This window comes from Molothrus aeneus, chromosome 27, assembly GCF_037042795.1.
Source record: "Molothrus aeneus isolate 106 chromosome 27, BPBGC_Maene_1.0, whole genome shotgun sequence".
NCBI classification, from domain to species: domain Eukaryota; kingdom Metazoa; phylum Chordata; class Aves; order Passeriformes; family Icteridae; genus Molothrus; species Molothrus aeneus.
Genome location: NC_089672.1, coordinates 3,438,150 through 3,458,431, shown reverse-complemented (window position 1 = coordinate 3,458,431; position 20,282 = coordinate 3,438,150). Strand labels below are relative to the sequence as shown.

The 20,282-nt window shown below is 51.1% G+C and overlaps 1 protein-coding gene across 1 annotated transcript; it reads left to right on the top strand.

The window, feature by feature from the left end:
- Positions 1-94: 94 nt before the first annotated feature.
- Positions 95-19,666, top strand: LOC136566941 (uncharacterized protein KIAA1958 homolog). The gene is made up of 5 exons (XM_066566334.1): positions 95-202; positions 8,703-8,783; positions 15,172-15,256; positions 15,446-16,610; positions 18,141-19,666. The coding sequence occupies exons 3-5, from the start codon at positions 15,254-15,256 to the stop codon at positions 18,983-18,985; spliced, it is 2,013 nt and encodes a 670-aa protein (XP_066422431.1). The 5' UTR covers positions 95-202; positions 8,703-8,783; positions 15,172-15,253; the 3' UTR covers positions 18,986-19,666.
- The last annotated feature ends 616 nt before the right edge of the window (positions 19,667-20,282 follow it).

Below are 20,282 nucleotides of genomic sequence, written 5' to 3'. Positions count from 1 at the left end.
ACCCGGCGCCGCCGCCATGTTGGGGGCGGGCAGGGAAGCCACGCGCCGCCGCCATCCCGGCTTAGGGGCGTCCGCCCGCCGTGCCCCTCGGGGGTCGCGCAGGGCCCAGGGGCTGGCTTAAAGTACAGGAGTGTGTGTGATCGCAGTTAATGTCTTAAGGATAAAGATTACCAGAGGGTGAGAGAGAGAGAGAGCTTGCGAGGTAAGACGTGAAACGTACCTGCCGGTCTGGGGCTCAGGTACGGTTGTGAGATTTTGGTGCCCAGCTCTCTTGCACGTCAGGGGCAGTTCAGTGCAAATTAGATCGGCTTGTGTCACTCTTAATGTCGGTCGTTACCTGTAGGCCTCACTTGTGCAGGGATTCGCGTGTATTCCAGGGATTTGGGGCTTGTCAAGCCTCTGGAAGATTTGTTTTACAAGTGCTGGGCCACTTGTGAATTTCAAAAGAATGTTGTGGCTTTGTGTGAGATCCTTCTGTGGCTCCTGCAGGGTGACCAGGCACCCTCGGATCCTCCCCAGCACTGCTCCATGGATTAAACACTCTGTTTAAATGCAGTATTTGCTCCTTGGGAATTCTAGTTGCCCATTCTCTGAGCCTCATTTGCCATCTCCCACGGGGATTAATTGGTCAGTTTATAGCTAATTTCTCGTTCTGCCCTCAGCCAGGCTCCTCTGTCCTGCCAGCCTTCCCACCCAGGGCTTTTCTGTGAATATATTTTGTAGTTTTGCCAAAGTACCTGTGCCAGTGATAACCTGTAGAACACCATCACCTGGACTGTGACACGGCAGTGTATGTGAGGGCTCAGAAAATTGTTTTAAAAAACAAGAGTGCAAATGAAATCCCTGGGCAGGTTTGTGCTTTGTGTCAGGCAGGTACAGACACGCATTTTGCGTTCTCGCGTCTCTCTCAAGCGCACACTTGACACGTGAGTAGGGAAGAGAAGAATTCAGAAGTGGAGTGGTCTTGTTTCCTCCCAAACACGTGTTGCTGTGCCAGGTGCTCTGACCAGAGCCCTCATTTCTCACTGGGGCAGTGCTCAGGGGATTCAGTGGGCAGGATCAGACATCTCCTGCCTGCTTCACTCTCATCACCGTCTGTGAAACGCAGCTTCCCTCGGCCTTGGATCTTTCCAGGAGCTGGGAACTCTGGTTCCTGAATCTTTGGGTTACTGGGCTTCCAGTTTGGCCCCTGTGGAGTTTAAAACTGAGGAAAAACGCGTTCTGACCTATTGCTGAAGGCAGCTAAACCCATCTGAAACCACTGGCTCCTGCATATGAAAGGCTCAGCTGCTGCCTCAGATAAGAGATTTACAACTTCGATGAGGCAAAGAATGGGAAAATGATGAGATTATAGATCCACCGTAGCTGAGAGGCAGAGAGATAAAGTGATCAAAGAGAGCAGGAATTTAGCTGCCAACACAAGCTCCCTTGGACTGTGCCTGGTTTAAGGTGTGTTTCCCATGGAGGTGTTTCTTCCATAAGTAAGGAATTTTGGTGGTAGAGGATGCTGTGGAGTTATTTTTTCCAGTGTGGGGTATTTCTGTACCCTGAACACCCCACAAAGACTGAAAACATTCATTAACACTCATCACTGATCACAGGCCAGGGTCTGATTTTCTGGTAGCTGCTGAGATGAGTTTATGGCATGTGCAGGTATTCCAGGTGCTTTTCAGGTATCTTTGGCAGAGTAAACAGGTAAATTCCACCACAGGATTCCTGATTTTCCTTTCCAGAGGCCTTTCCTCTGCAGGTTTGATCTGACTTGAAAGGCTTTTTAGGGTTTGTGCAAGCTCACGCTGATTTTCCACAGTCCTTGCAGAAGTGATGATTGTGCAACATTATATCAGCCGTTTTCCTGCGATAGGAAGAGAATTTTTTAGACAGCATCTGCTCAGGTACTATGGGACTACAAGTGACCAGTGACACTGTTGTGGTTTTCTCTGGGCCAAAGGGGGAAAAAATGCTTTTAAGAACAAGATTACACTTGATATGAAAACACAGCAGGGAGCAGGACCAGCCCCTGTGTGTCCTTGTGTTTGTTTTGAAAAACAAACCCAGATGAAAATGACTGTATAAAAAAAAAAAAAACCAAAAAAACAGGAGGGCAAAGGGAAAAAAATGAATCAGCTTCTTTTGTATGATCCTACAGCAGAGTCCCACGTCCCACCCTGGTTCTGGCTCTGGTTCCTCTTGCCGGGAAGGGCTCTGGGGCACACCCAGTTTATTCCCTTTTTGAGCCTTTCCTGCATGTGTTATCTCTTGGCATTTAATTCACCAGCAGGGAAGAAAAACTCTCTGAAACAAGCAGGACCCTTTCCTGCCTGTTCCTTTTGTATTGTTACACAGCTCCCCAGCCCGTGTGGGGTCATGGACGCTTCTCTTTGCAACCCTGTCCTTCACAAGCTGGCAAAACCCTTCCCCTTCTCCTTCCTCTTCCACCCAACGTTTCTGCCAGTGGTTTGAAAACCAGAACCTTCCTAAAAAGGGGTGCAGTTCATGAACCCAAACCTTGGGGCACACTGGATACTGCTGCCAGGGTTTGAAAACCAGAACCTTCCTAAAAAGGGGTGCAGTTCATGAACCCAAACCTTGGGGCACACTGGGCACTGCTACCAGGGTTTGAAAACCAGAACCTTCCTAAAAAGGGGTGCAGTTCATGAACCCAAACCTTGGGGCACACTGGGCACTGCTACCAGGGTTTGAAAACCAGAACCTTCCTAAACAGGGGTGCAGTTCATGAACCCAAACCCCAGGACACACTGGATATTTCTGCCAGGTTTGAAAGCCAGAATCCTCCTAAACAGAGCTGCAGTTCATGAACCCAAACCTTGGGGCACACTGGATAAGTCTGCCAGTGGTTTGAAAACCAGAACCCTCCTAAAGGGAGTCCAGGGTTTGAAAACCAGAACCCTCCTAAATGGGGTCCAGTTCATGAACCCAAACCCCGGGGCACACTGGATACTGCTGCCAGGGTTTGAAAACCAGAACCTTCCTAAAAAGGGGTGCAGTTCATGAACCCAAACCCCAGAGCACACTGGATACTGCTGCCAGTGAATTGTTTTCCTGGAAGTTCCTCTCCTGCCTCATTATTCCCAGCAAGGCCCTAAACCAGGGAACTCTCACAGATGACTGTGCTACCACTGTAATCCCAAAAAAAAACCAAGGAGCAGGGGGTGTCTCCAATCCTTCTGCTTCTCTCTGTGGCTTTTATTTACTTTCAAGCCCTCTCAGCGAACACGGCGGTTTTATTTCAAAGCTTATTGGCAGCTTCAGCAGCATCTCATGGTGCCAGAACATTCTTCAGTGCCTCGTTCATGATGCCACATCACCGCTCTGGGAATGGTTAGTGCAGGGCAGGAGAGGAATCCGAGCAGGAGCACAATCCCTGCTTTTGGGTTTGTCAGTCCAGCAGAAATCACCACGGCCTCCCCTCCTCGTGCCTGAGAGAAGGGACCAGGAGAGGGACCCAAAGTCCCTCTGCAGCTGGGGTGCTTGGAGGAGGAGGGGTGGGAGAGCTGGAATTCTGTCTCTCCTGGTCTGCATTGTGTTGATTCCAGCATCTGGGAGAGGTGCAGCTCGTACCTGCACGCACGTGGCTTTCTGAGCAAGACACAGCCTGAATGAGGGGAGTGTTTCTTCCATTGATCCACGAGAGTTTGGCAGCATGGAGTGCTATCAAAGAGTGTTCTGACTGGTAGCTGGTAAATAAATGGGTTTGGAATTGAGCTGAATGTACTGTCAGTAATAAAAAGTGGTTTTGGAGACCGATTTTTTTACAAAGGCCTGCACAAGAGGGGATGACTGTGATTCTGTGATTCCTAACCCGTGTGTGGGCTCTCTGAGCAGGGTGTCAGTGACAGCTCTGCCACCACAGCAACGTGAGGCCTCCTGTGCAGGGCCAGAGCTGAGCAGGTGAGAAACACTGCAAGGCAGGAGAGCTGCACCTGGGCATGGCTTGTGCTGAGTGCCCCTTCTACAGCACCTACATGAACTTCAAATTTGAAGCAGAATCACGAGAACTCACATTTTACGTCTTTCCTCCTTTTTAGTCCACGACACAAGAGGCTTTTTTCTGTATTTCTCCATGTTATTTCAGCACTTCCCTGTCCCCACGGCTCCTCCCGATGCTCTGGGCTGACTCATTTCCTGTGCGGGACTGAGCAGCCATTTCCTGGCTGTTCAACACAGCAGTTTTTTCCCCTCCTCGTTGGGGTTGGAGTGCTGAAGATTAGGCTATGGTTTGATGAATCTGTGGTTTTATTAATCTATGGTCTGATTATAACCCCTTCTCTTCCCCAGAGATCACCTGGCAGCACCTGGGGCTCATGGCAGCCCCTCCTCTCCTGGGCCCCAGGGTCCATGATTTGGACTCTGACATTAAATTCATCACTCTAACATTGCCATCCTTCCAGTTACTGCAAACCAGATTTTCTCTTCATTCAGCCCATTTCAGCTCATAATAAACAAGATTTTTAAAAAGCGCCACAAGGCAAAGTCCTTGATCTCACAACACAGATCAAAGCCAGAGATTTTGATTTATTCCCTAAGTTGCTACCAAAGTTGCTTATTGTCATTTGAGAAATCCAGATAAAACCTGTGTTTTTGTGTTAGACACAAGCTGTCAGAAGGTTGTGTTGGTCCCTGTATTGATTCTGTGCCCATCATTCCACTTCTCCCCTCCAACCTGTGCTCCCAATTTCCTGAGCCACTTCTTATTCCCATCCCATCCTGTGACTAACTTGTGGACAGCTCTTGGAGCTCAGGCATTGCCTGGCCATTGGAATGTCAACCTGAGCTGTCACAGCACTTTTGAGCAGCTTTTTACTGCTGGATTTTAAATTATTCTTTTAATCATATTGGAAAACCTGGACTCATCAGCTTGTCTTAGACGTGGAATGTTGGGGAAGAAACCCCCACACAGCAGGGATGCTGCCCTGGAGTCTGAATGGAGCACATGTGGAGGGCTGAGCCCTGAATAATTCATACCTGCAATGATTTATTCATGCCCAAAGCTGGATACCTCCCTGTGACTTTCCATTATCTCAAAGAGAAGGCAAAGGTTCCAATTCCATTCCTCTGTCCCCAGTACAGTGCCAGGACTCGGAGAAGGGGAACTGACATCTCTGCTCAGCAAAAGAGGCAACTCCTGCCCTTCAGTGCCACAACTGTGGCCCCTGACACCCAAACTGAAATGCAGGGAAAGGTCCTTACACGTTTTTCAGAGAGAACAGTGGGTGAGCAAGCAGGTAAAGCTCTTTTCTATGAATACACAGGGAAACTGAGACCCTGAGGTCAGGATGGTTGCATGACAAAAGGTCATTTTCTGAGCATGGAAAGCAAGCCCTGACTCCGTGATGTGAAACCATCGAGCTGAGCTCACTCTGCACCAGAAGTTGCAGCGTTTCCCACTGTGAAGTTACAGACTCTGACACAGTTGATGCCACATTGCAGGATGATTTTCTGCCCTTCCAGAAACCTTGCAGGAATGCCTGGACAAAGAAAGCAGCAGCTCAGGCTCATCTTTCCTGCCTCCTGTGTGCTCTCAGAAAATACCATCAGGAGAGGTTTACAGGGCCATGCTCTGAGTTCCTGACCTGGGCGAGGATTCTGCAAGACATTCAAATTCCGTCTGTCTAGAAAGGCTGAAAGATGATCCCGTGTTTCAGAGAGTCTCCAGACCCCCAGGCAGCACTGCTCCTCACTGTCTGGTGTGAAATTTCCTAATTGTTTAACCTGCAATCCTAACTTTTTTTGTCCTTGAAATAGGCTCTGCATCAGCATAATTAAAAATGTCAAACAGGCTCGAGAGCCTCTCCAAGTTGCTAAAAATGAATGTGAATTTCCTCCCTGCAGCCTCACTCCGTCTCTCCCTTGCTCTGGCCTCAGCTTTCCCGAGTGCCTGGTTCCAGCCCCTCAGCATAGTTTGCATTCCACTGCCAAGAATGAACATTTATTTATACAAACAACCCTTCTTCCAAGCACATCTCCCTCTATCCCAGGGCAGGGAAGTAAATGCTTGTCTGTCCATGGCTCCAGCTCTGCATTTCCTTCTTCTTTGTTTGCAGGGACAGATAAGTGCCATCCTGTTGCTTCCCTGTGCCCAGCAATGGCCTGAGAAGCTCCTTCCCTTCCTTGTAACCATTTGATTTTGTGACCCTCTGAAGGATAATGCCAATTTCCTGACCAGCCTCTCGAGGGGGCTCAGCAATAATTTCCAGAGTTGCAGCATGGGGGGCTCTGCAGGACTTTGAGAGGACTCATCCCCCCAGATCTGCTTCTCTCCCAGCACACCATAGCCTGGTGTTCCCAGTTTAGCAGTGCTGTACTGGTTCTCCCAGCAGTGAGGGCAGGTGGAGCAGTGCTGCAGGGCTGAGGGGAGGCAGGTGCAGCTCATGCATTATTGCTGCAGCCTCTCCATCCCTCACCTGTGATTGTTCCTGAAACCTTAGCTCTGCCCCTCTGTCCACAGGTGTCTCCTGTTGCATCTGCCATTCAAATGGATACGGCACAGATGCCAGATGATTCCAGACAGGAGAATGTCCCAGTCTGAGCACGGGTCATTTAAATGAAAAAGGGCCCTGACAGAGAGGCACCTGCAGAGCATCCAAGGATGCTCCCTGGGGTGTGGAGCCTGCCTGCTGCTTGCTCCCTGCTCTGAACACAGGATTTTACAGGTAGAAATGGCAGCAACATTTGAAGAGGTGTCCACAGTATAAAAGGAGGTGTGTGTGTCCCCAGGGCAGGCAGATCACACAGGTGTGTACAGCCCAGTACTGCCCCTGTGTTCCTCCATGTTTGTGTTTGCACCCCCTAATCTGTGCTGCGTGTGGTTCCCCTGGAGCTGAGTGGGACATGAGAGACTCCAAACACAGAAGGAACAAGAGGACAGGAGGGATTGCCCAAATCCTGCTCCCCCTTTCCCCAAATCTGTCTTTTGGTGCCACACATGGCAGTTCAGGAGCCTCGGCTGCGCAGCTTGTTTCCACGCTGAGTCAAGAACAAAGATGTCCAAACACAGCTGGCTCAGAGAGGGTGGGGACAGCCACGCTCTGTGCCCAGAGAGGATGGGGACAGCCATGCTCTGTGCCTGCCATGAGCCCCATTGTCATCCCAGCCAAGATCGACATCATTTCCCCAGGGCTGCAGCTCTATTAAACACAAAGCTTCAAATTATTTCCTACTTGGATCAAAGATGTGTTTGTTCCAGTGGCACTCAAGTTTAAAAGGCAGTGCTGGGCATGAATGAAACCTTCCCAGAGGCAGCTGCTGAGGCTCAACTGGTTTGTCAGTACTGTAGTTATGCTGTGGGCATCTCGTGTGGTTGCTGGCCCGTATGTTCCCAAAGGATGTTGTGCACTGGAACAGCTCAGGGAAGCCTTGCTCTATGGTTAAAGGGCTTTTGCTTTCATGGTGTGAAGGTTTGCTCATGCTTCAGATGGTGAAAAGTGTTCAGGAATCTCACTTTGTGATTGCAGACTCAAAGCCAAAGCACTCTGGATCAAACTGGGTGGAAGTGTATGAAGGGACACAACAGCCTGTGTGCAGAACCATGGAATTGGGGGTTTGATTGTGGTCTGGGGTCTGGGTGAGCAGCCTGCTCCCTAAATGCTGTCTCCTGGACTGCATTGTACAGCAGATGCTCCCTGTGAGAGACAGGAGGTGAAGGAAGCCTGCTGGAGTATGAAATAAAGCATTAAAAGAACATGAAGGCAGGAAGATGCAGCATGTGAAGTCAGGGAGAACTGAGAACACTGGCCATGCCAAAGGAACAAAAAGAAACTCAATATCCTTTAGAAGTTTTAATATTTAATTGGTGAGCTCTCTGATACCAAGGCAGTGACAATGACAGGAGCCTGTGCTAAGCTGTCTCATGGGGCCCCAGCATCCCCAGAACACAGGCACAGGGGCTCCTTGTGGGCACAGCCATCAGTTCTGTGTGCACCACAGCACTGAATTCCTGGTTTTGGGTAAAACCAGCATCACCACAGCCCAAAAGAGGCTCCCAGTGCCTGGCAGCAGGTCTGGAAGTTGGGGATGTGTCACTCCTGGCTGCCTCGTGTGCAGGCACTACCTGCACCTTCAGCCAGGGGAGCGTTTCCATGAGCTCACTCACTCTCCCTGTGGAGCTAAGTTGCCTCCTGAGGGGTTACATTTGTAGTTGCAGTATTGCAGTTCAGCTACATTTTCTTACTTGAAGGTCAGGGCTCAAAAAAATACATGACAATACTTTATTTATTGAGAAATTACTTTGTTCCGTAGTGCAAGATGACAGGTTCCTTCTGCAGCAGGTGGAAATCAGTTCTCAGAATCCTTCCCTCAGGGACACTTTCAGCTGAGGACTCCAGATCCAAACCACCCCTTGGCTCTGGTTTCTGTGGAATCTGTTGAGTGGAGTTGCTTGGTTTGCTCCTCCTCATGCTCTGGGCAGGGTGTTACAGCTGCAGCTCTCCTGGATCCAAGGCCAAGTGTGTGTTTCTTGTCCAAAGGACCATCCAGCTGTGGGGTTTTTATCTCTAAGGCTCTCAGGGAGTGGGGGACAGCAATCTCCAGACCCTGCTGGTCCTGGTGGCCACTCAGAGCCCAACCAAGCCAAGGGCTCTCAGGACAGAGAGCTTTGCTCACAGCTTCCACCCCATCCCAGGGACTGGCAGCTGGCTCTGAGTTCCCTTTCCTAACAAACACCTGTCTCCCCTCTCTCCTAGGCTGCCCTGTGCCCTGGATGAGATCCTGTCCTTGGGCAGTGCTCTGCTCTGTGGGAGGCTGCCTGCCTGACCTTGGAGCAGGTAAGGGAGGCAGGGGGCACGGCAAAACGAGGGCAGAGTAGAAAATTGAGCAGGAGCCAAGCCTCCAAAGGTGGGAGCCTCTAAGTCTCACTGATGGCATCACCAGGGAGCCTGTGGCCAAAACCCTGGCGTGCTGCTCAGGGGGATGTTGAACTTGGGGCTCCCTTTGTGCTCCCCGTGGCAGAGATCCAGCAGGGACTGGAAGGAGCCATCCCACAGCCAGGGAGCTTCCCCTCCCTGCAAGGTACTTTGTTACCAACACTGTTACCAGCAGTGTTTTTTCCTGCCTCCAGGAGCCATTTCCCATCACACCCCAGCGAACCTCTGGAAACACCTGGGGTGCAGAAGCGAACGTGAGTGTTTGCCTGGTGCTGGTGAGATGAGTCCTGCACCCCAGGCTGAGTCACCTCAATTTCAGAGGCTTTAGACAGGGGTAGGAAGGAGCTGAGGTGTCAGTCACTAAAGATGGTTTGTATTGCAAAAGAAGTAGGTTACCATGTCCCATTGTGAGCAATTACATCTAATTACAAGTCACAGATCGACCACAAATGCTATTTAATAACAAATTGCTGCCACACTCCAGCCAGAGCATGCTGGGGGAACGTGAGCTCTGCTCTGTGGGCAGGTGGGACAGCAGGGGACAGGGTCTGGTGCCAGCCCCAAAACTGGGGTGAAACTCTGGCTGCTGTGTCCTGTTCCCAGCAGTGCTCTGTGGGTTTGGCTTGGATTGGATTGGTTCCGTTCAGTTTAGCAGATGGTTGACGAAGCACCTTGTGTCACACGATGATTTTTAGTTAAACTTTAAAAGGCTGCTCAGAAATGTAAAAAACCGCAATAAACTTCCTGAGAATTAAACAAAACACCATTTGCGCCCTCCCCTCTCAGTCCCGGCTGTTCGCTTTGGCTTTTGGTCCCGGTGGAGCAGCACGGACCGAGCCCGGCCCGGGGACTCGCTCCTCCCGGCCCTGCCCCCCGGTGCTGCGGGGCTGCCGCTCCCGGCGGGGCCGGGGCGAGCACCGGGGGCTGAGCGCCCCCTGCCGGTACCGGGACCGAGCTCCCCCTGCCGGGACCGAGCTCCCCCTGCCGGTACCGGGACCGAGCTCCCCCTGCCGGGACCGAGCTCCCCCTGCCGGTACCGGGACCGAGCTTCCCCTGCCGGTACCGGGACCGAGCTCCCCCTGCCAGGACCGGAGCCGAGCTCCTCCTGCCGGTACCGGAGCCGAGCTCCCTCTGCCGGTACCGGGACCGAGCTCCCCCTGCCGGGACCGAGCCGAGCTCCCCCTGCCGGTATCGGGACCGAGCTCCCCCTGTCGGTACCGGAGCCGAGCTCCTCCTGCCGGTATCGGGACCGAGCTCCCCCTGTCGGTACCGGAGCCGAGCTCCTCCTGCCGGTATCGGGACCGAGCTCCCCCTGTCGGTATCGGGACCGAGCTCCCTCTGCCGGTACCGGAGCCGAGCTCGCCCTTCCGGTACCGGGGCTGAGCGCACAAAAAAACCTCAATATCCTTTAGAAGTTTTAATATTTAATTGGTGAGCTCTCTGATACCGCTCGGCTCCAGTACCGGAGCCGAGCTCCTCCTGCCGGTACCGGGACCGAGCTCCCCCTGCCGGTACCGGGCAGCTCCGGCCGCGGGGAGCAGGAACAAAAGGATTCCCGTTCCACGTCGTTCCCGGGTGATTGGCGAGCCCGGCACGCTCCAACGCGGCAGAACCGGGAGGAGCAAAGGGGGAGGTACCGGAGCCACCCGGTGCCCGGTGCTTGGCGACAAACCCCGAGAGCAGAAACAACACGGTGCTGCTCTCAAGGTGAAGAAAAGGAAGTTTAATTTCTGACTCCAACATTTACAGTTTTCCAAAAGTGACAGTGGATTGGAGGGTGACAGTGCCACCTCTGCAATGGCACTGGACAAACCAACAGTCCATCAAATTTCTCTTCCATAAAAGAATAATAAGTTATTTACAGGAAGCATGTGAGAAAGTTTGTTACGAGAATGTGAACATCAGAAGGCTTAGAAAATCTTAAAAAATCAGGGTGACACCCCCAGGGCACTGGCACAGGTGTGAAGTGCCCCCAGACTCCACCTTGACACTGTGACAGTGACACTGCAGCATTTCCTGCCCAGGTCACAGATTTGGCCATTGCTGATTGCAGCTTTCCAACTTCCTCCTGGGAAATACAACGTGAGCTCCTATTAATAGAAGTTCATGGTTTCCAATGAATTTTTTTTTCCCTTCCCCAGGCTGGTTTGGTGGCTGATCCCTGTTTGGTGGCCCAGGCAGTGCTGTGTCAGCTGCCCATGGCTTTTATTAGATTTTTGGATTTATTTGGATTTTTCAGAGGCCTTGATTTAGTGCTCACAGTTGCATCCCAGGCCAGTGGCTCTGGAACTCAGCCCCTCAGGAGCAGAGATAATTAGAACTCAGGGAAAAAGTGATGTCCGAGTCTTTGAACAAAAAATAAGTCTTGTTTAAGGAATGTGGTGCTGGAGGGCAGTGTTTGCCAGCAGGGTCTGTCTCCCTCTTGGTGCCTGCAGTCAGATCCTGCCCTCCACAGACACTCCCGGCGGGATTTTGTGGGAGCCTCTCTCAAAATGGAGGCATGGTGCCCTGGAGCAAGTACAGGATGGATCCTGGGAATTGTATTTCTGCAAGCAGGGCAGGAGGGGGCTGCTGGAAGGATGTGGGCAAGCAGGAAGAGAGCTGAAGAGGTGCTCAGAAGATTCTTGTACAGGGCAGATGAGGAGGCAAACAAACAACGTAGAGAACGGGAAAACCAATTTGTTAGGAAATGATGGCTCCATCCCCTGGGCTCCTGCTGAGGAGGGTGGGACAAGCCCCATGAATTCTGGCAGCCATGAGCTGCAGCTGCTCCACTCAGCTCCTGTGCTGCAGCCAGATGTGTTTGAGTGCAGCTTCAGCCCTTCCTGCCCTGACACAGCCCCAGCAGTGCCTCCGTGCTCTGGCAGTGCCCCACACGTGTGTTTGGGGGCTGTCCCAGCTCCCCTCACCTCCAGGGAGGGCTTCCCAAGGGGGCAGGAGTCAAGTTTAAGCTCTGCTCTTCTGTATCCTGTTGTTTTCCTAACAGGATTGTTGCAGTTTCCTGCACTGTCTTATCTGGAGCAGGGAAGTCAGAGCTCTCCAATTCTCTGGCTCTGGGTGCATGTCCCAGGTTCTAATCTGCAAAACAGGCGCTGGAGGCCGTGAGAGGCACCAGGCAGGGCTGTCACAGGGCAATGGGACAAGGACACGGGGGGCAAAGGGCTTTTAGTGCCTCCAAATTAATGCCTTTATGTAGTGCTCCTGTTTGCACAAGGCTGTGTCTGTTTTATGGGTTCAGGCCTTCAGCACACCTGGGAGGGGGAGAGGGGAAGATCCCAGTGGTGACAATCTCAGGTCACTCTGTGTCTGACAGAGCTTAGAGGAGGATAAATCTCAGAAAGTGCTGAGTTTGCTCTCCCCCCGCCACCAAGGACTCAAAGGACAAACATAAAGTGTTAAAACAAAAAAAAAAAAAGCTTTTTTTGAGCTTCCATGTTTCAGTCCAGCTCAAAGTTCAGTCTCCCCTGAAGTGCTGGAGACTCTTGTGAAATTACCTGGCCACATTTTCTGGAATACAGAGGTAAAATCAGTACCCACAGCACTGAGGCCTGGAAAGCTGTGCAGAGCAGGGCCTGAGAAAGCCAAACCTTGTAGATTAAAAAAAAAACACCAAAAAAAACCCCCCAAAAAACCAATCCAAAAACCCCCAAAAAAACCAAATCCCAAAAAACCAAAAACAAACAAGCAAACAAACAAAAAAAAAAAAAAAAACAAAACCCAAAAAAAACACTAACCCCCCAAAAAACTCCAAAACCAACCAACCAACCAACCAACCAAACAAACCCCCCCCCAAAAAAAACCAACAAAAAACCCCAAACCAAAAAAGCTCCCAACTTTATTTTTTCCATGAGTGAGCCTGAATTTACCTAACTGCAGGTTTTAGCAGTAGACTGAATTCCCTGTGGGTTAAAAAAAAAAAATAAAATCCTTTACTGTACAGCTCTGGAATGTCCTGTTTTCCTGCAGAAAGGTGTGGGTCCTGTACACAGTGTCCATTATCAGATGGGAGCCTCTCCTGGAAAGAGGATTAACCCACAACATCACTCCCGGCCACACAGACACTGAATCAGGCACAAGGCTCCAAAACAAGCAAAAAGCCCCAAACTCTAAGCCCAGACCCTTCCCCAGGGTTGCAGGTAAAAACTGTGGCAAAGATCAAGATGGATTTTTATTATTCAAAGGGAATTCACCTATGCCAGTTGAGCCTTTGGGGGAAGGACAGTGGTCATTTTTCTCACTCAGCTGTGACTGTGAATCCACGCTGATTCCACTTGGCATTCCTTTGAGGGAATCTCAGCTGCTGGAAGTCTGAGGGTCACAGCAGCCTGAGGGGTCTGTAGCTGAGCTCCAGAACCTGTGCTGGGAACTAAACAGCAAGGGAAGAATAAAAGGCTTTTCTTTCAAAGAGATCAGGAAGAGGAAGACATGTGCCTGGAGATAAGGGGAGATAAAAGCATTCCATTGGCAGGGGCCTGTGATAGGGATCAAGATGTTCATCTGCCAAGTCAGTGATTTTGTGGCCCTGTGACCATTGGGAGCTTCCCGTTCCTGTTACCTTTTCCCACACTGACTGAAGGCACCAGATTGTTGGCATGGAAGTTCCTTTGAGTCTGTCTGAATGGCTCAGCCCTTTCAGGGAATTGCACAGGCTGAACTCGAAGATGAAATTCTCTTTTGCTTCAGGAGGGAAAATGGTTCTGCCCCAAGTTCAGCTTGTAGGGAGGGCTCAGTGGGAGCAGGCTGTGAGCTGCCCTGGCCTGAGGAGGTCAAACACCTCTGGGGAGAAGCTTGGGCAGAGCCTGTGAGGGGTCAGGGCACTGAAATGGCCATTGGAGGTGACTCCCTGCCCTGTTTGCCCAGGTTCATCAGGAGTGAGCTCACAGGAACAGTAGATCCCATACAAGGCCTTGATTAACATCAGGAGCTCAGATTGCATTTGCTGCTTCCAAAAAAGGCTTTTATTATCTGATTTTTTTTGTTAAAGCAGCAGCAGATTTCAGTAAAAAATTCTCAGTCAATCCCGCCTTTGCACATTCCACATGCTGGCACGTGCATCAGCCAAGCATTTGGGCTAAAATTATCTGTGCTATCATTAGGAAGGAACATATGGATTGATGGAAGTGCAGCAAGGAGCTGTGTGCTGTGCTGCAGGCTCACCCTGAAGGGAGCAGCTCCTGGTCAGCTGGCACCTGTGAGAGGTGTGAGCTGTTCCCTTTGGGCAGGAGAGCCAGTGTGTTGGGCTGTGCTGGATGGGCACAGCACTCACAGCCATTCCTGCCCCTGTGCTGTTGGCTTCACCCTCAATTTGCACCTCAGGCAGCCTTCACCCTCACCCTCTGACTGCCAGACTCCTGAGATCCACCCCTGTGGGCAAGCACTGAGTTCATGGATTGCAGAGCAGCCCTACAGCTGGGATGGGCTTCTCCCACGTTGCCCAGCTCTCTGGGAGAGCAGGAGTCCCAGGGCTGGAGCTCCTGTGCCTGCTCAGGTGTGCTCAGGTGTGCTCAGGTGTGCTCAGGTGTGCTCTCAGCAGCACGTGCTCACACACCACCAGTCAGGGCCTGTTCTCCCCAAGAGCTGAGCTCTGTGTAGCCAGAACTGCTCAAAGAACCACTTTTGACAAGGTTCCAGTGTTTTCAGCCTTGCCTCTTTTCCCATCACTGATTGCAAAGCTTTTAATTAACCATGGACTGAGATGTGAGGGTGTGGTGTCAGCGATGGCTCCTGGGCTGCTGTGGGGCTGAGGGCATGCTACATGTCCCCTGTGACACAGGAATGACTTCCAGGCTGCTGCACGGAGCCTTCCAGACTCCCAGATGGGAGAGTTTCAGATTTAGTCTCTAATATAAACACAAGTTGCATGTGCAAGTCCTTCAGTTGGGAAACTGCCTCTTGTTCCTGTTTGCAAAGTCAGAGGATGTCAGGCTGAAGCAGCCTCACTATTCCTTGTCCTCTCTCTGCAGGTCAGCACTTAGAGACACAGAGCTTGCCAGCCCCAGAGTGCTGAAGGAATGGCTTGCAGAGTTCAGTTTGTAAAATTTTATTTTCAGTGTTTATATTTAGTTTCCATTCCGTTGATGTTGCAGAGGCTGATCCTGCAAATATTTACCCCAGGCAGGTTTTGTGTGTAGAGTTCCTGGGAGTGCAGTGGGAGCTCACCCCAGGGAGGGCACAGCTCTGCAGTGGGCTGAGCATGGAGAAATTCAGTTGTATCTTCTGGTCAGGGTTTTATATATATACATAAACACTTCTCTATGTATATAGCACACACATGTGATGATCCTTTCAGGTTCTGAGAGAGAAAGGCCACTCAAAGCATCACTTACTGATCCCCACCTGAGAGAAGGCTCAGTGAGACAGAAAGCAGCAGCATGGTGAGTGTTCTGTTATGGCATAAATGATAGCACAGACAAGAAAGAAAGAACAAATTGATTTTTAAAAGGAGTCCTGAGATGTGATTGCTGGTCTAGAATTATTGCACTGCTGGGGAGGGACAGAAAGAGCCCCAAGGACTGCTCTTGTCTGCTTCTCTCTCACCCATGTTCTCTCCAACACCTTTACAGAGTGAGAGCACCAGTGACAGAGGGTGCAGCAGTACCAGTTCCCTGCAAGCAGATCTCTCCAACCTTGTGATCTGGGCACACACTCATGGCACCATCTGCAATCAGATCCCAGGCCTGGAATTTATGCAGAACACAGATCATGTGAGCAGTGACAACGCTGTGCTGTGGATGTGCAGAGCTGGACATGCCTACCACTGGCACTGTGGGAAGTCACACAACACAGGTGAAGAAGTGACTGAGGCTGTAGGAGGGAGAAGGAGGCTCCTGTCTTCTGAGTCTTTGGCAAGAGAATCCAGCTTTGAGGAAAAGAAGCTCAGGCTGACCCCATCCTCTTTTGGGGTGGACCAAGAAGATCCTGGGAGCACAGGGTCGTGTGGCAGATCCCAGGGGGTCACTGAGCAGAAGGCTGACAGCCCCTACACAAGGAATAATGAGCCCAAGGGGAGTCAAAATAGCAGGAAAGCCAAATTCTCTGCAGCAGAGCAGCACTTCTCCATGTCTGGTAGTAGAGTCCAGACTGGTGAACAGGATGTGAAGTCCAAAAGGTACAAAGACACAGAGATCGTTATCTCTGATGAAGAGCAGTGTGAGGCAGATGAAGACAACAAAGGAGACAGAATCAGCCAGGACAATGTGTCAGAGCCATCTGCTGAGAAGTTGCAGATGCACCACTGCCAGGAGATGGCATTGCACCAGCCAACAGCCTCCCAAAAAACTGCCTTTGCCCCTACAGCAAAGCCACCCCTAGCCCGTGCCTACATTCTGCAGGATCCTGTCAGCAGCTCAGAGGATCTGAGCAGGAACATCCTGAGGCTGGCTCCCTCCACTGCTGCAGGGCCCGTGGCTGATGCTTCCAGAGCAAGGAGCCTCCCAGGGTCAGCAGCACCAAAGGGATGTCCCAAACCCCTTCCTGTCCCCAGCACTGAAGCCAAGGCCCAGCCTGAATCACCGCCCTCAGTGATGTTCTTTGAGCTCCAAGCCACTGCTGCTGTTCAGCAACATCTCCAGCTGAGCCCTTCAGAGTGTGGCACACTGGGAATGGGCTCCAGTGGGGATGGTGCTGAGAACGTGGGTGAGGACAGTGAGACATCAGGATCTGAGCAGACACCTTGTTCTTCAGCCTTCCAGAGTCCAGAGACACATCCACCTGCAGCCTTAAATGGAGGTAAGGCAGCGTGGAGTTCTGTGCCTGCAGGGGTGTGGGGGTGTTCCATTAATCACTTTCCCAAAATATCCAAGGAGTTCACATCACTGCCAAGATCTGTACTGCAGCATCCAAGGAAATCTCTTGGATTTGGGGCACTCCTGTTTCTGCTTGAGGGGACTATAAAGCTCCCTGCCTAAAGGAATTGGTGCTTTTGTAGGGAATGCCCTTCTCTGGGGGTACCCAAAGGTGTTCTTGGCTGTGCCCCAGCCCCAACATCCCAGTTTGAATACTTTGGTCTTCCACTTTAGCCAGTACCCCCACACAGTACGTTGGTTGTACTTGAGAGAGTCCCTGTGGGAAACTGGAGCTGGAGCAGGGAACTCAGGTCTCAAGAGAAAAAAACAAGAGGAAATAATGCAGAGAAATTGTGGCCAAAGCTCTGGCTGCACCAAGGCCAGTGGCAAAACTTCCCAGTGCTGCCAGTGGCAGCAGAGTTGTCAGTCCTGCATAGGAAATGCAGGACTCCACACGTTGCTTTAGTCCTTTCAAGAATTAAGATTTTTGTATGTGCTGTCCTGCAGCACAGGGGCCTGGGCATGTCCTTGTGAAGGGTAGAGGTTGCTGAGGCAGCATTTGGGGTCTGCCTGGGATGTATTTACAGCACCAGGGCTGGTCCTGAAAAGGCTTAGGGGTTGTTGTTCCTTGTGGAGCCATAACCACACAAACTGCCACAGTTGGGGTTTGGGAGCAGTATTTTACTATTTTCATAACTGACATCATGTGTCATGTGAAGGGACTGGGAATTCTTCTGGGAATGTCTGTAGTAGCTGTTTCTGCCAAGGTAACTGGCTCATGGCTCAGAGGAGGCCTCAGCATTATTGATTCATGAGCTGTTCCTCTCTGCACCTGGAGCAGCCAGTACAAAACAGGCTAAAACCCCAAAAAAGTGGGGCAGCCATCAGTCTTTCAGGATGACAGCTAAGCCTGTAAGAAAGAACCTGGTGCAAAAAGGGTTCTAGGTGTTGGCTCATGAGCCCTTTTCCATCACCTCAGCCCTGGACGAGTCACAGGCGAGCAGATGGAGCTTTCCAGCAATCCAAAGAATTCATTTCTCATGCTACATCGAACTGGGTGGATGTGGGATTGCCATGGCAACTTGAGAGAGAGCCCAACTGGAATCCTGGCAATCCTTTAAACAAAATCATAGTAGACTTTTACTCACCTGTTTGTTCTCCCTCACCATCCACCCCAACCTTTGGTTCATGCTTTTATTTCATGGTGAAAGGGAAATTTCCCTGTATGGCAGTGAGCAGGGCCAGCTGCCAAGGGAGAGAGACCCAACTTTCCCTGGAGAGCTGGGCACTGTTGGGTTGTGCTGTCTTGTGGAGAACACAAATATGACCCAGAGTTCTAGGGGAAGGGGTTTGGGAGAGTCCTGTCCTCTCAGAATGGCTTCCAGAAAGCAGATAGACACTATCCTGTATCTCCTTGTGTTTTACTGATCTTTGTGGATTCTTCCTGTCCACAAAACTATGTCTTGTCCTTTAGATGTGCTGAACAAGCAGAAGAAAAAGAAAAACAATAGCACTGCAGACATAAAAGTGTTTGAAGAGTGGCTGAGGGGGCACCACCCCTCCGAGACACGCAAGATCCACAGGCTGCCGCCTGCAGACCTCGACCACTACCTGCTCTCCTTCTTCACATCTACCAAAAAACAGAATGGCATGGACTTTTCTGCCAATTCCTTAAACACCTTCCGGTGCAGCATCAACAGGTACCTCCAGCAGCACAACTACCAGTACAGCATATTGAGAGGGCCAGAGTTCAAGGCCTCTCAGGAAGCCTATAAATTAAAACATCATTATCTGTTTCAAAAGAAGAAGGAAGAGTGGAATGTTGTGGAGAACCTGACAGGTGAAGATGTGGCAAATCTTCTTGAGAAGGGAATTTTAAGCAAGACGAACCCTCAGGGCTTGTTGCACCTTGTATTCACCAACCTCATTAGGGGGTTTGGGGCAAACACCCACCACCAGGCCCACCAGCTGTACTGGGGACAGGTGGTGCTGAGGAAGACCAAAGGAGAGGTGGAGTACTTGGAGTGGAAGGATGATCTGAACCCTGAGGGAAATGAAGGGGAGCTAAACCCACGGCTCTTTGCCAAGCCTGAGGATCCAGAGAACTGCCCGGTCTCCAGTTACAAGGAGTATGCCAGGAGGAGGCCAGCAGACATGCTGGATGACAACCACCCTCTTTACCTGTCTCCCAAGTCACTGTACTCTGTCTGGGACAAAGTGTGGTACATCAGGAAGGCACTGTCAAAAGCCAAAATTGATAAAATCTTGAAAGTTATTACGCAGGATGTCAGAGGAGCAGTAAGGAAGACCAAGAAATAGGGGTGTCCCTTCAGCTTTGCCCCTTCAACCACCCCAAGGCTGCTCTGAAACACAATCCTACTGCAATATTTGGTGTAGGTTGAGAACAGACATCCTTTCTGCTGAGCTTCACCTTGGCACTGAAAGTACCTACAGATCTGCAGTGCCTTGGCTTTCAGGGAAGTTCCTTTGTTGTTGTTTCTGTTACTGGAATTGATAATTCAGTGAGTTAATGAGAGTCCTCAGTTTCACATTTGCCAAACGAGTTAATGTTCTACCACACAGTCAATGCTGTTAGAAACCACCACTGCTGACACAGAGAGGGCTTGGGGGTGGCAGAGCCTGGCCAGGAGTGTCAGCTGCACCCACATTTTGAGGCTGACACCCTACAAGCTCAGCCTGTGGGAAAGGATGAGCAACAGGAGAGCGATGATGCCGCCAATCCCAACCTTGCAGGAACATTTCTGACAAGGTTCAGGTCATTTCCCTTAGGGAAAGATTTGTAGATTGAAGAAGTTGTGGCTGTTTTAAGAAGTTATTTAAAGTGTCTGCCAATGTTGAAAGGTTTTATGGTAAGTGGTTTCCCTGGAATGCAAAACACAACTCCACAAAGGCACTGGGAGGTGTGCTCAGCCCTGTTACAGCTCAGTCAGGTTTTTGGTTGCATTGTTGGCAGAGCCAAATAAAAGAACCTTTAATTCAGTCCTATCTGTCTGTGTCTGAACAGCAGGTGATGCTTTCCTGGAACACTGCTGTGTTCCCTGTTGTGCTCAGTCTCCCCTGCTCCCAGCCCAGAGGCACAGAGCTTTGGGCCCTTTGAAGCCCTAGGAGCCGTAACCATGGTGTCAAACAAAGCCTTGGGGGTCAAGCTCTTTGCCCCAGTTGGTCCCATCCAACCAATTGAACATCAAGAAGTAACTTCAGGACCTTTGAAGAGACATAAAACCAGACAAACTCCTCAGGTGCTGGAGGGTGTGTGCCGGCTCCTCTTTGCTTTGGAGCACTGGTGGCATCACCATGACACCAGACTGAGAGCTGTCCCGAGGGTCCTGTGGTGACCCAGCTACGGTCACACCTCTGCTCCCCACTTCCCTCAGCCCCCAGACCCCAGACCACCCCACTTTGGGCTCTCTCCTCCCCGTTTCTGGTCGGTTCAGCCCACGCCCAAGGCTCGGGAGCGAGCGGCTGCTGACGGGAAGAACGACTCCCCCTTCAGCAGAGTGGGGTTGGTACTGGGGTTCCGGTGGGGCCTTTTTGGGGTCTCAGTGGATCTGTCCCGGACCCTGGTCAGCATTTGTGGAGGGAGTCGGTACCGGGG

What these genes read in the sequence shown, in the direction of transcription:
- LOC136566941 (XM_066566334.1), top strand. An exon ending in ACCTGCAGCCTTAAATGGAG is followed by an intron (nt 16,611 to 18,140) that starts GTAAGGCAGCGT and finishes CTTGTCCTTTAG; the next exon opens with ATGTGCTGAACAAGCAGAAG.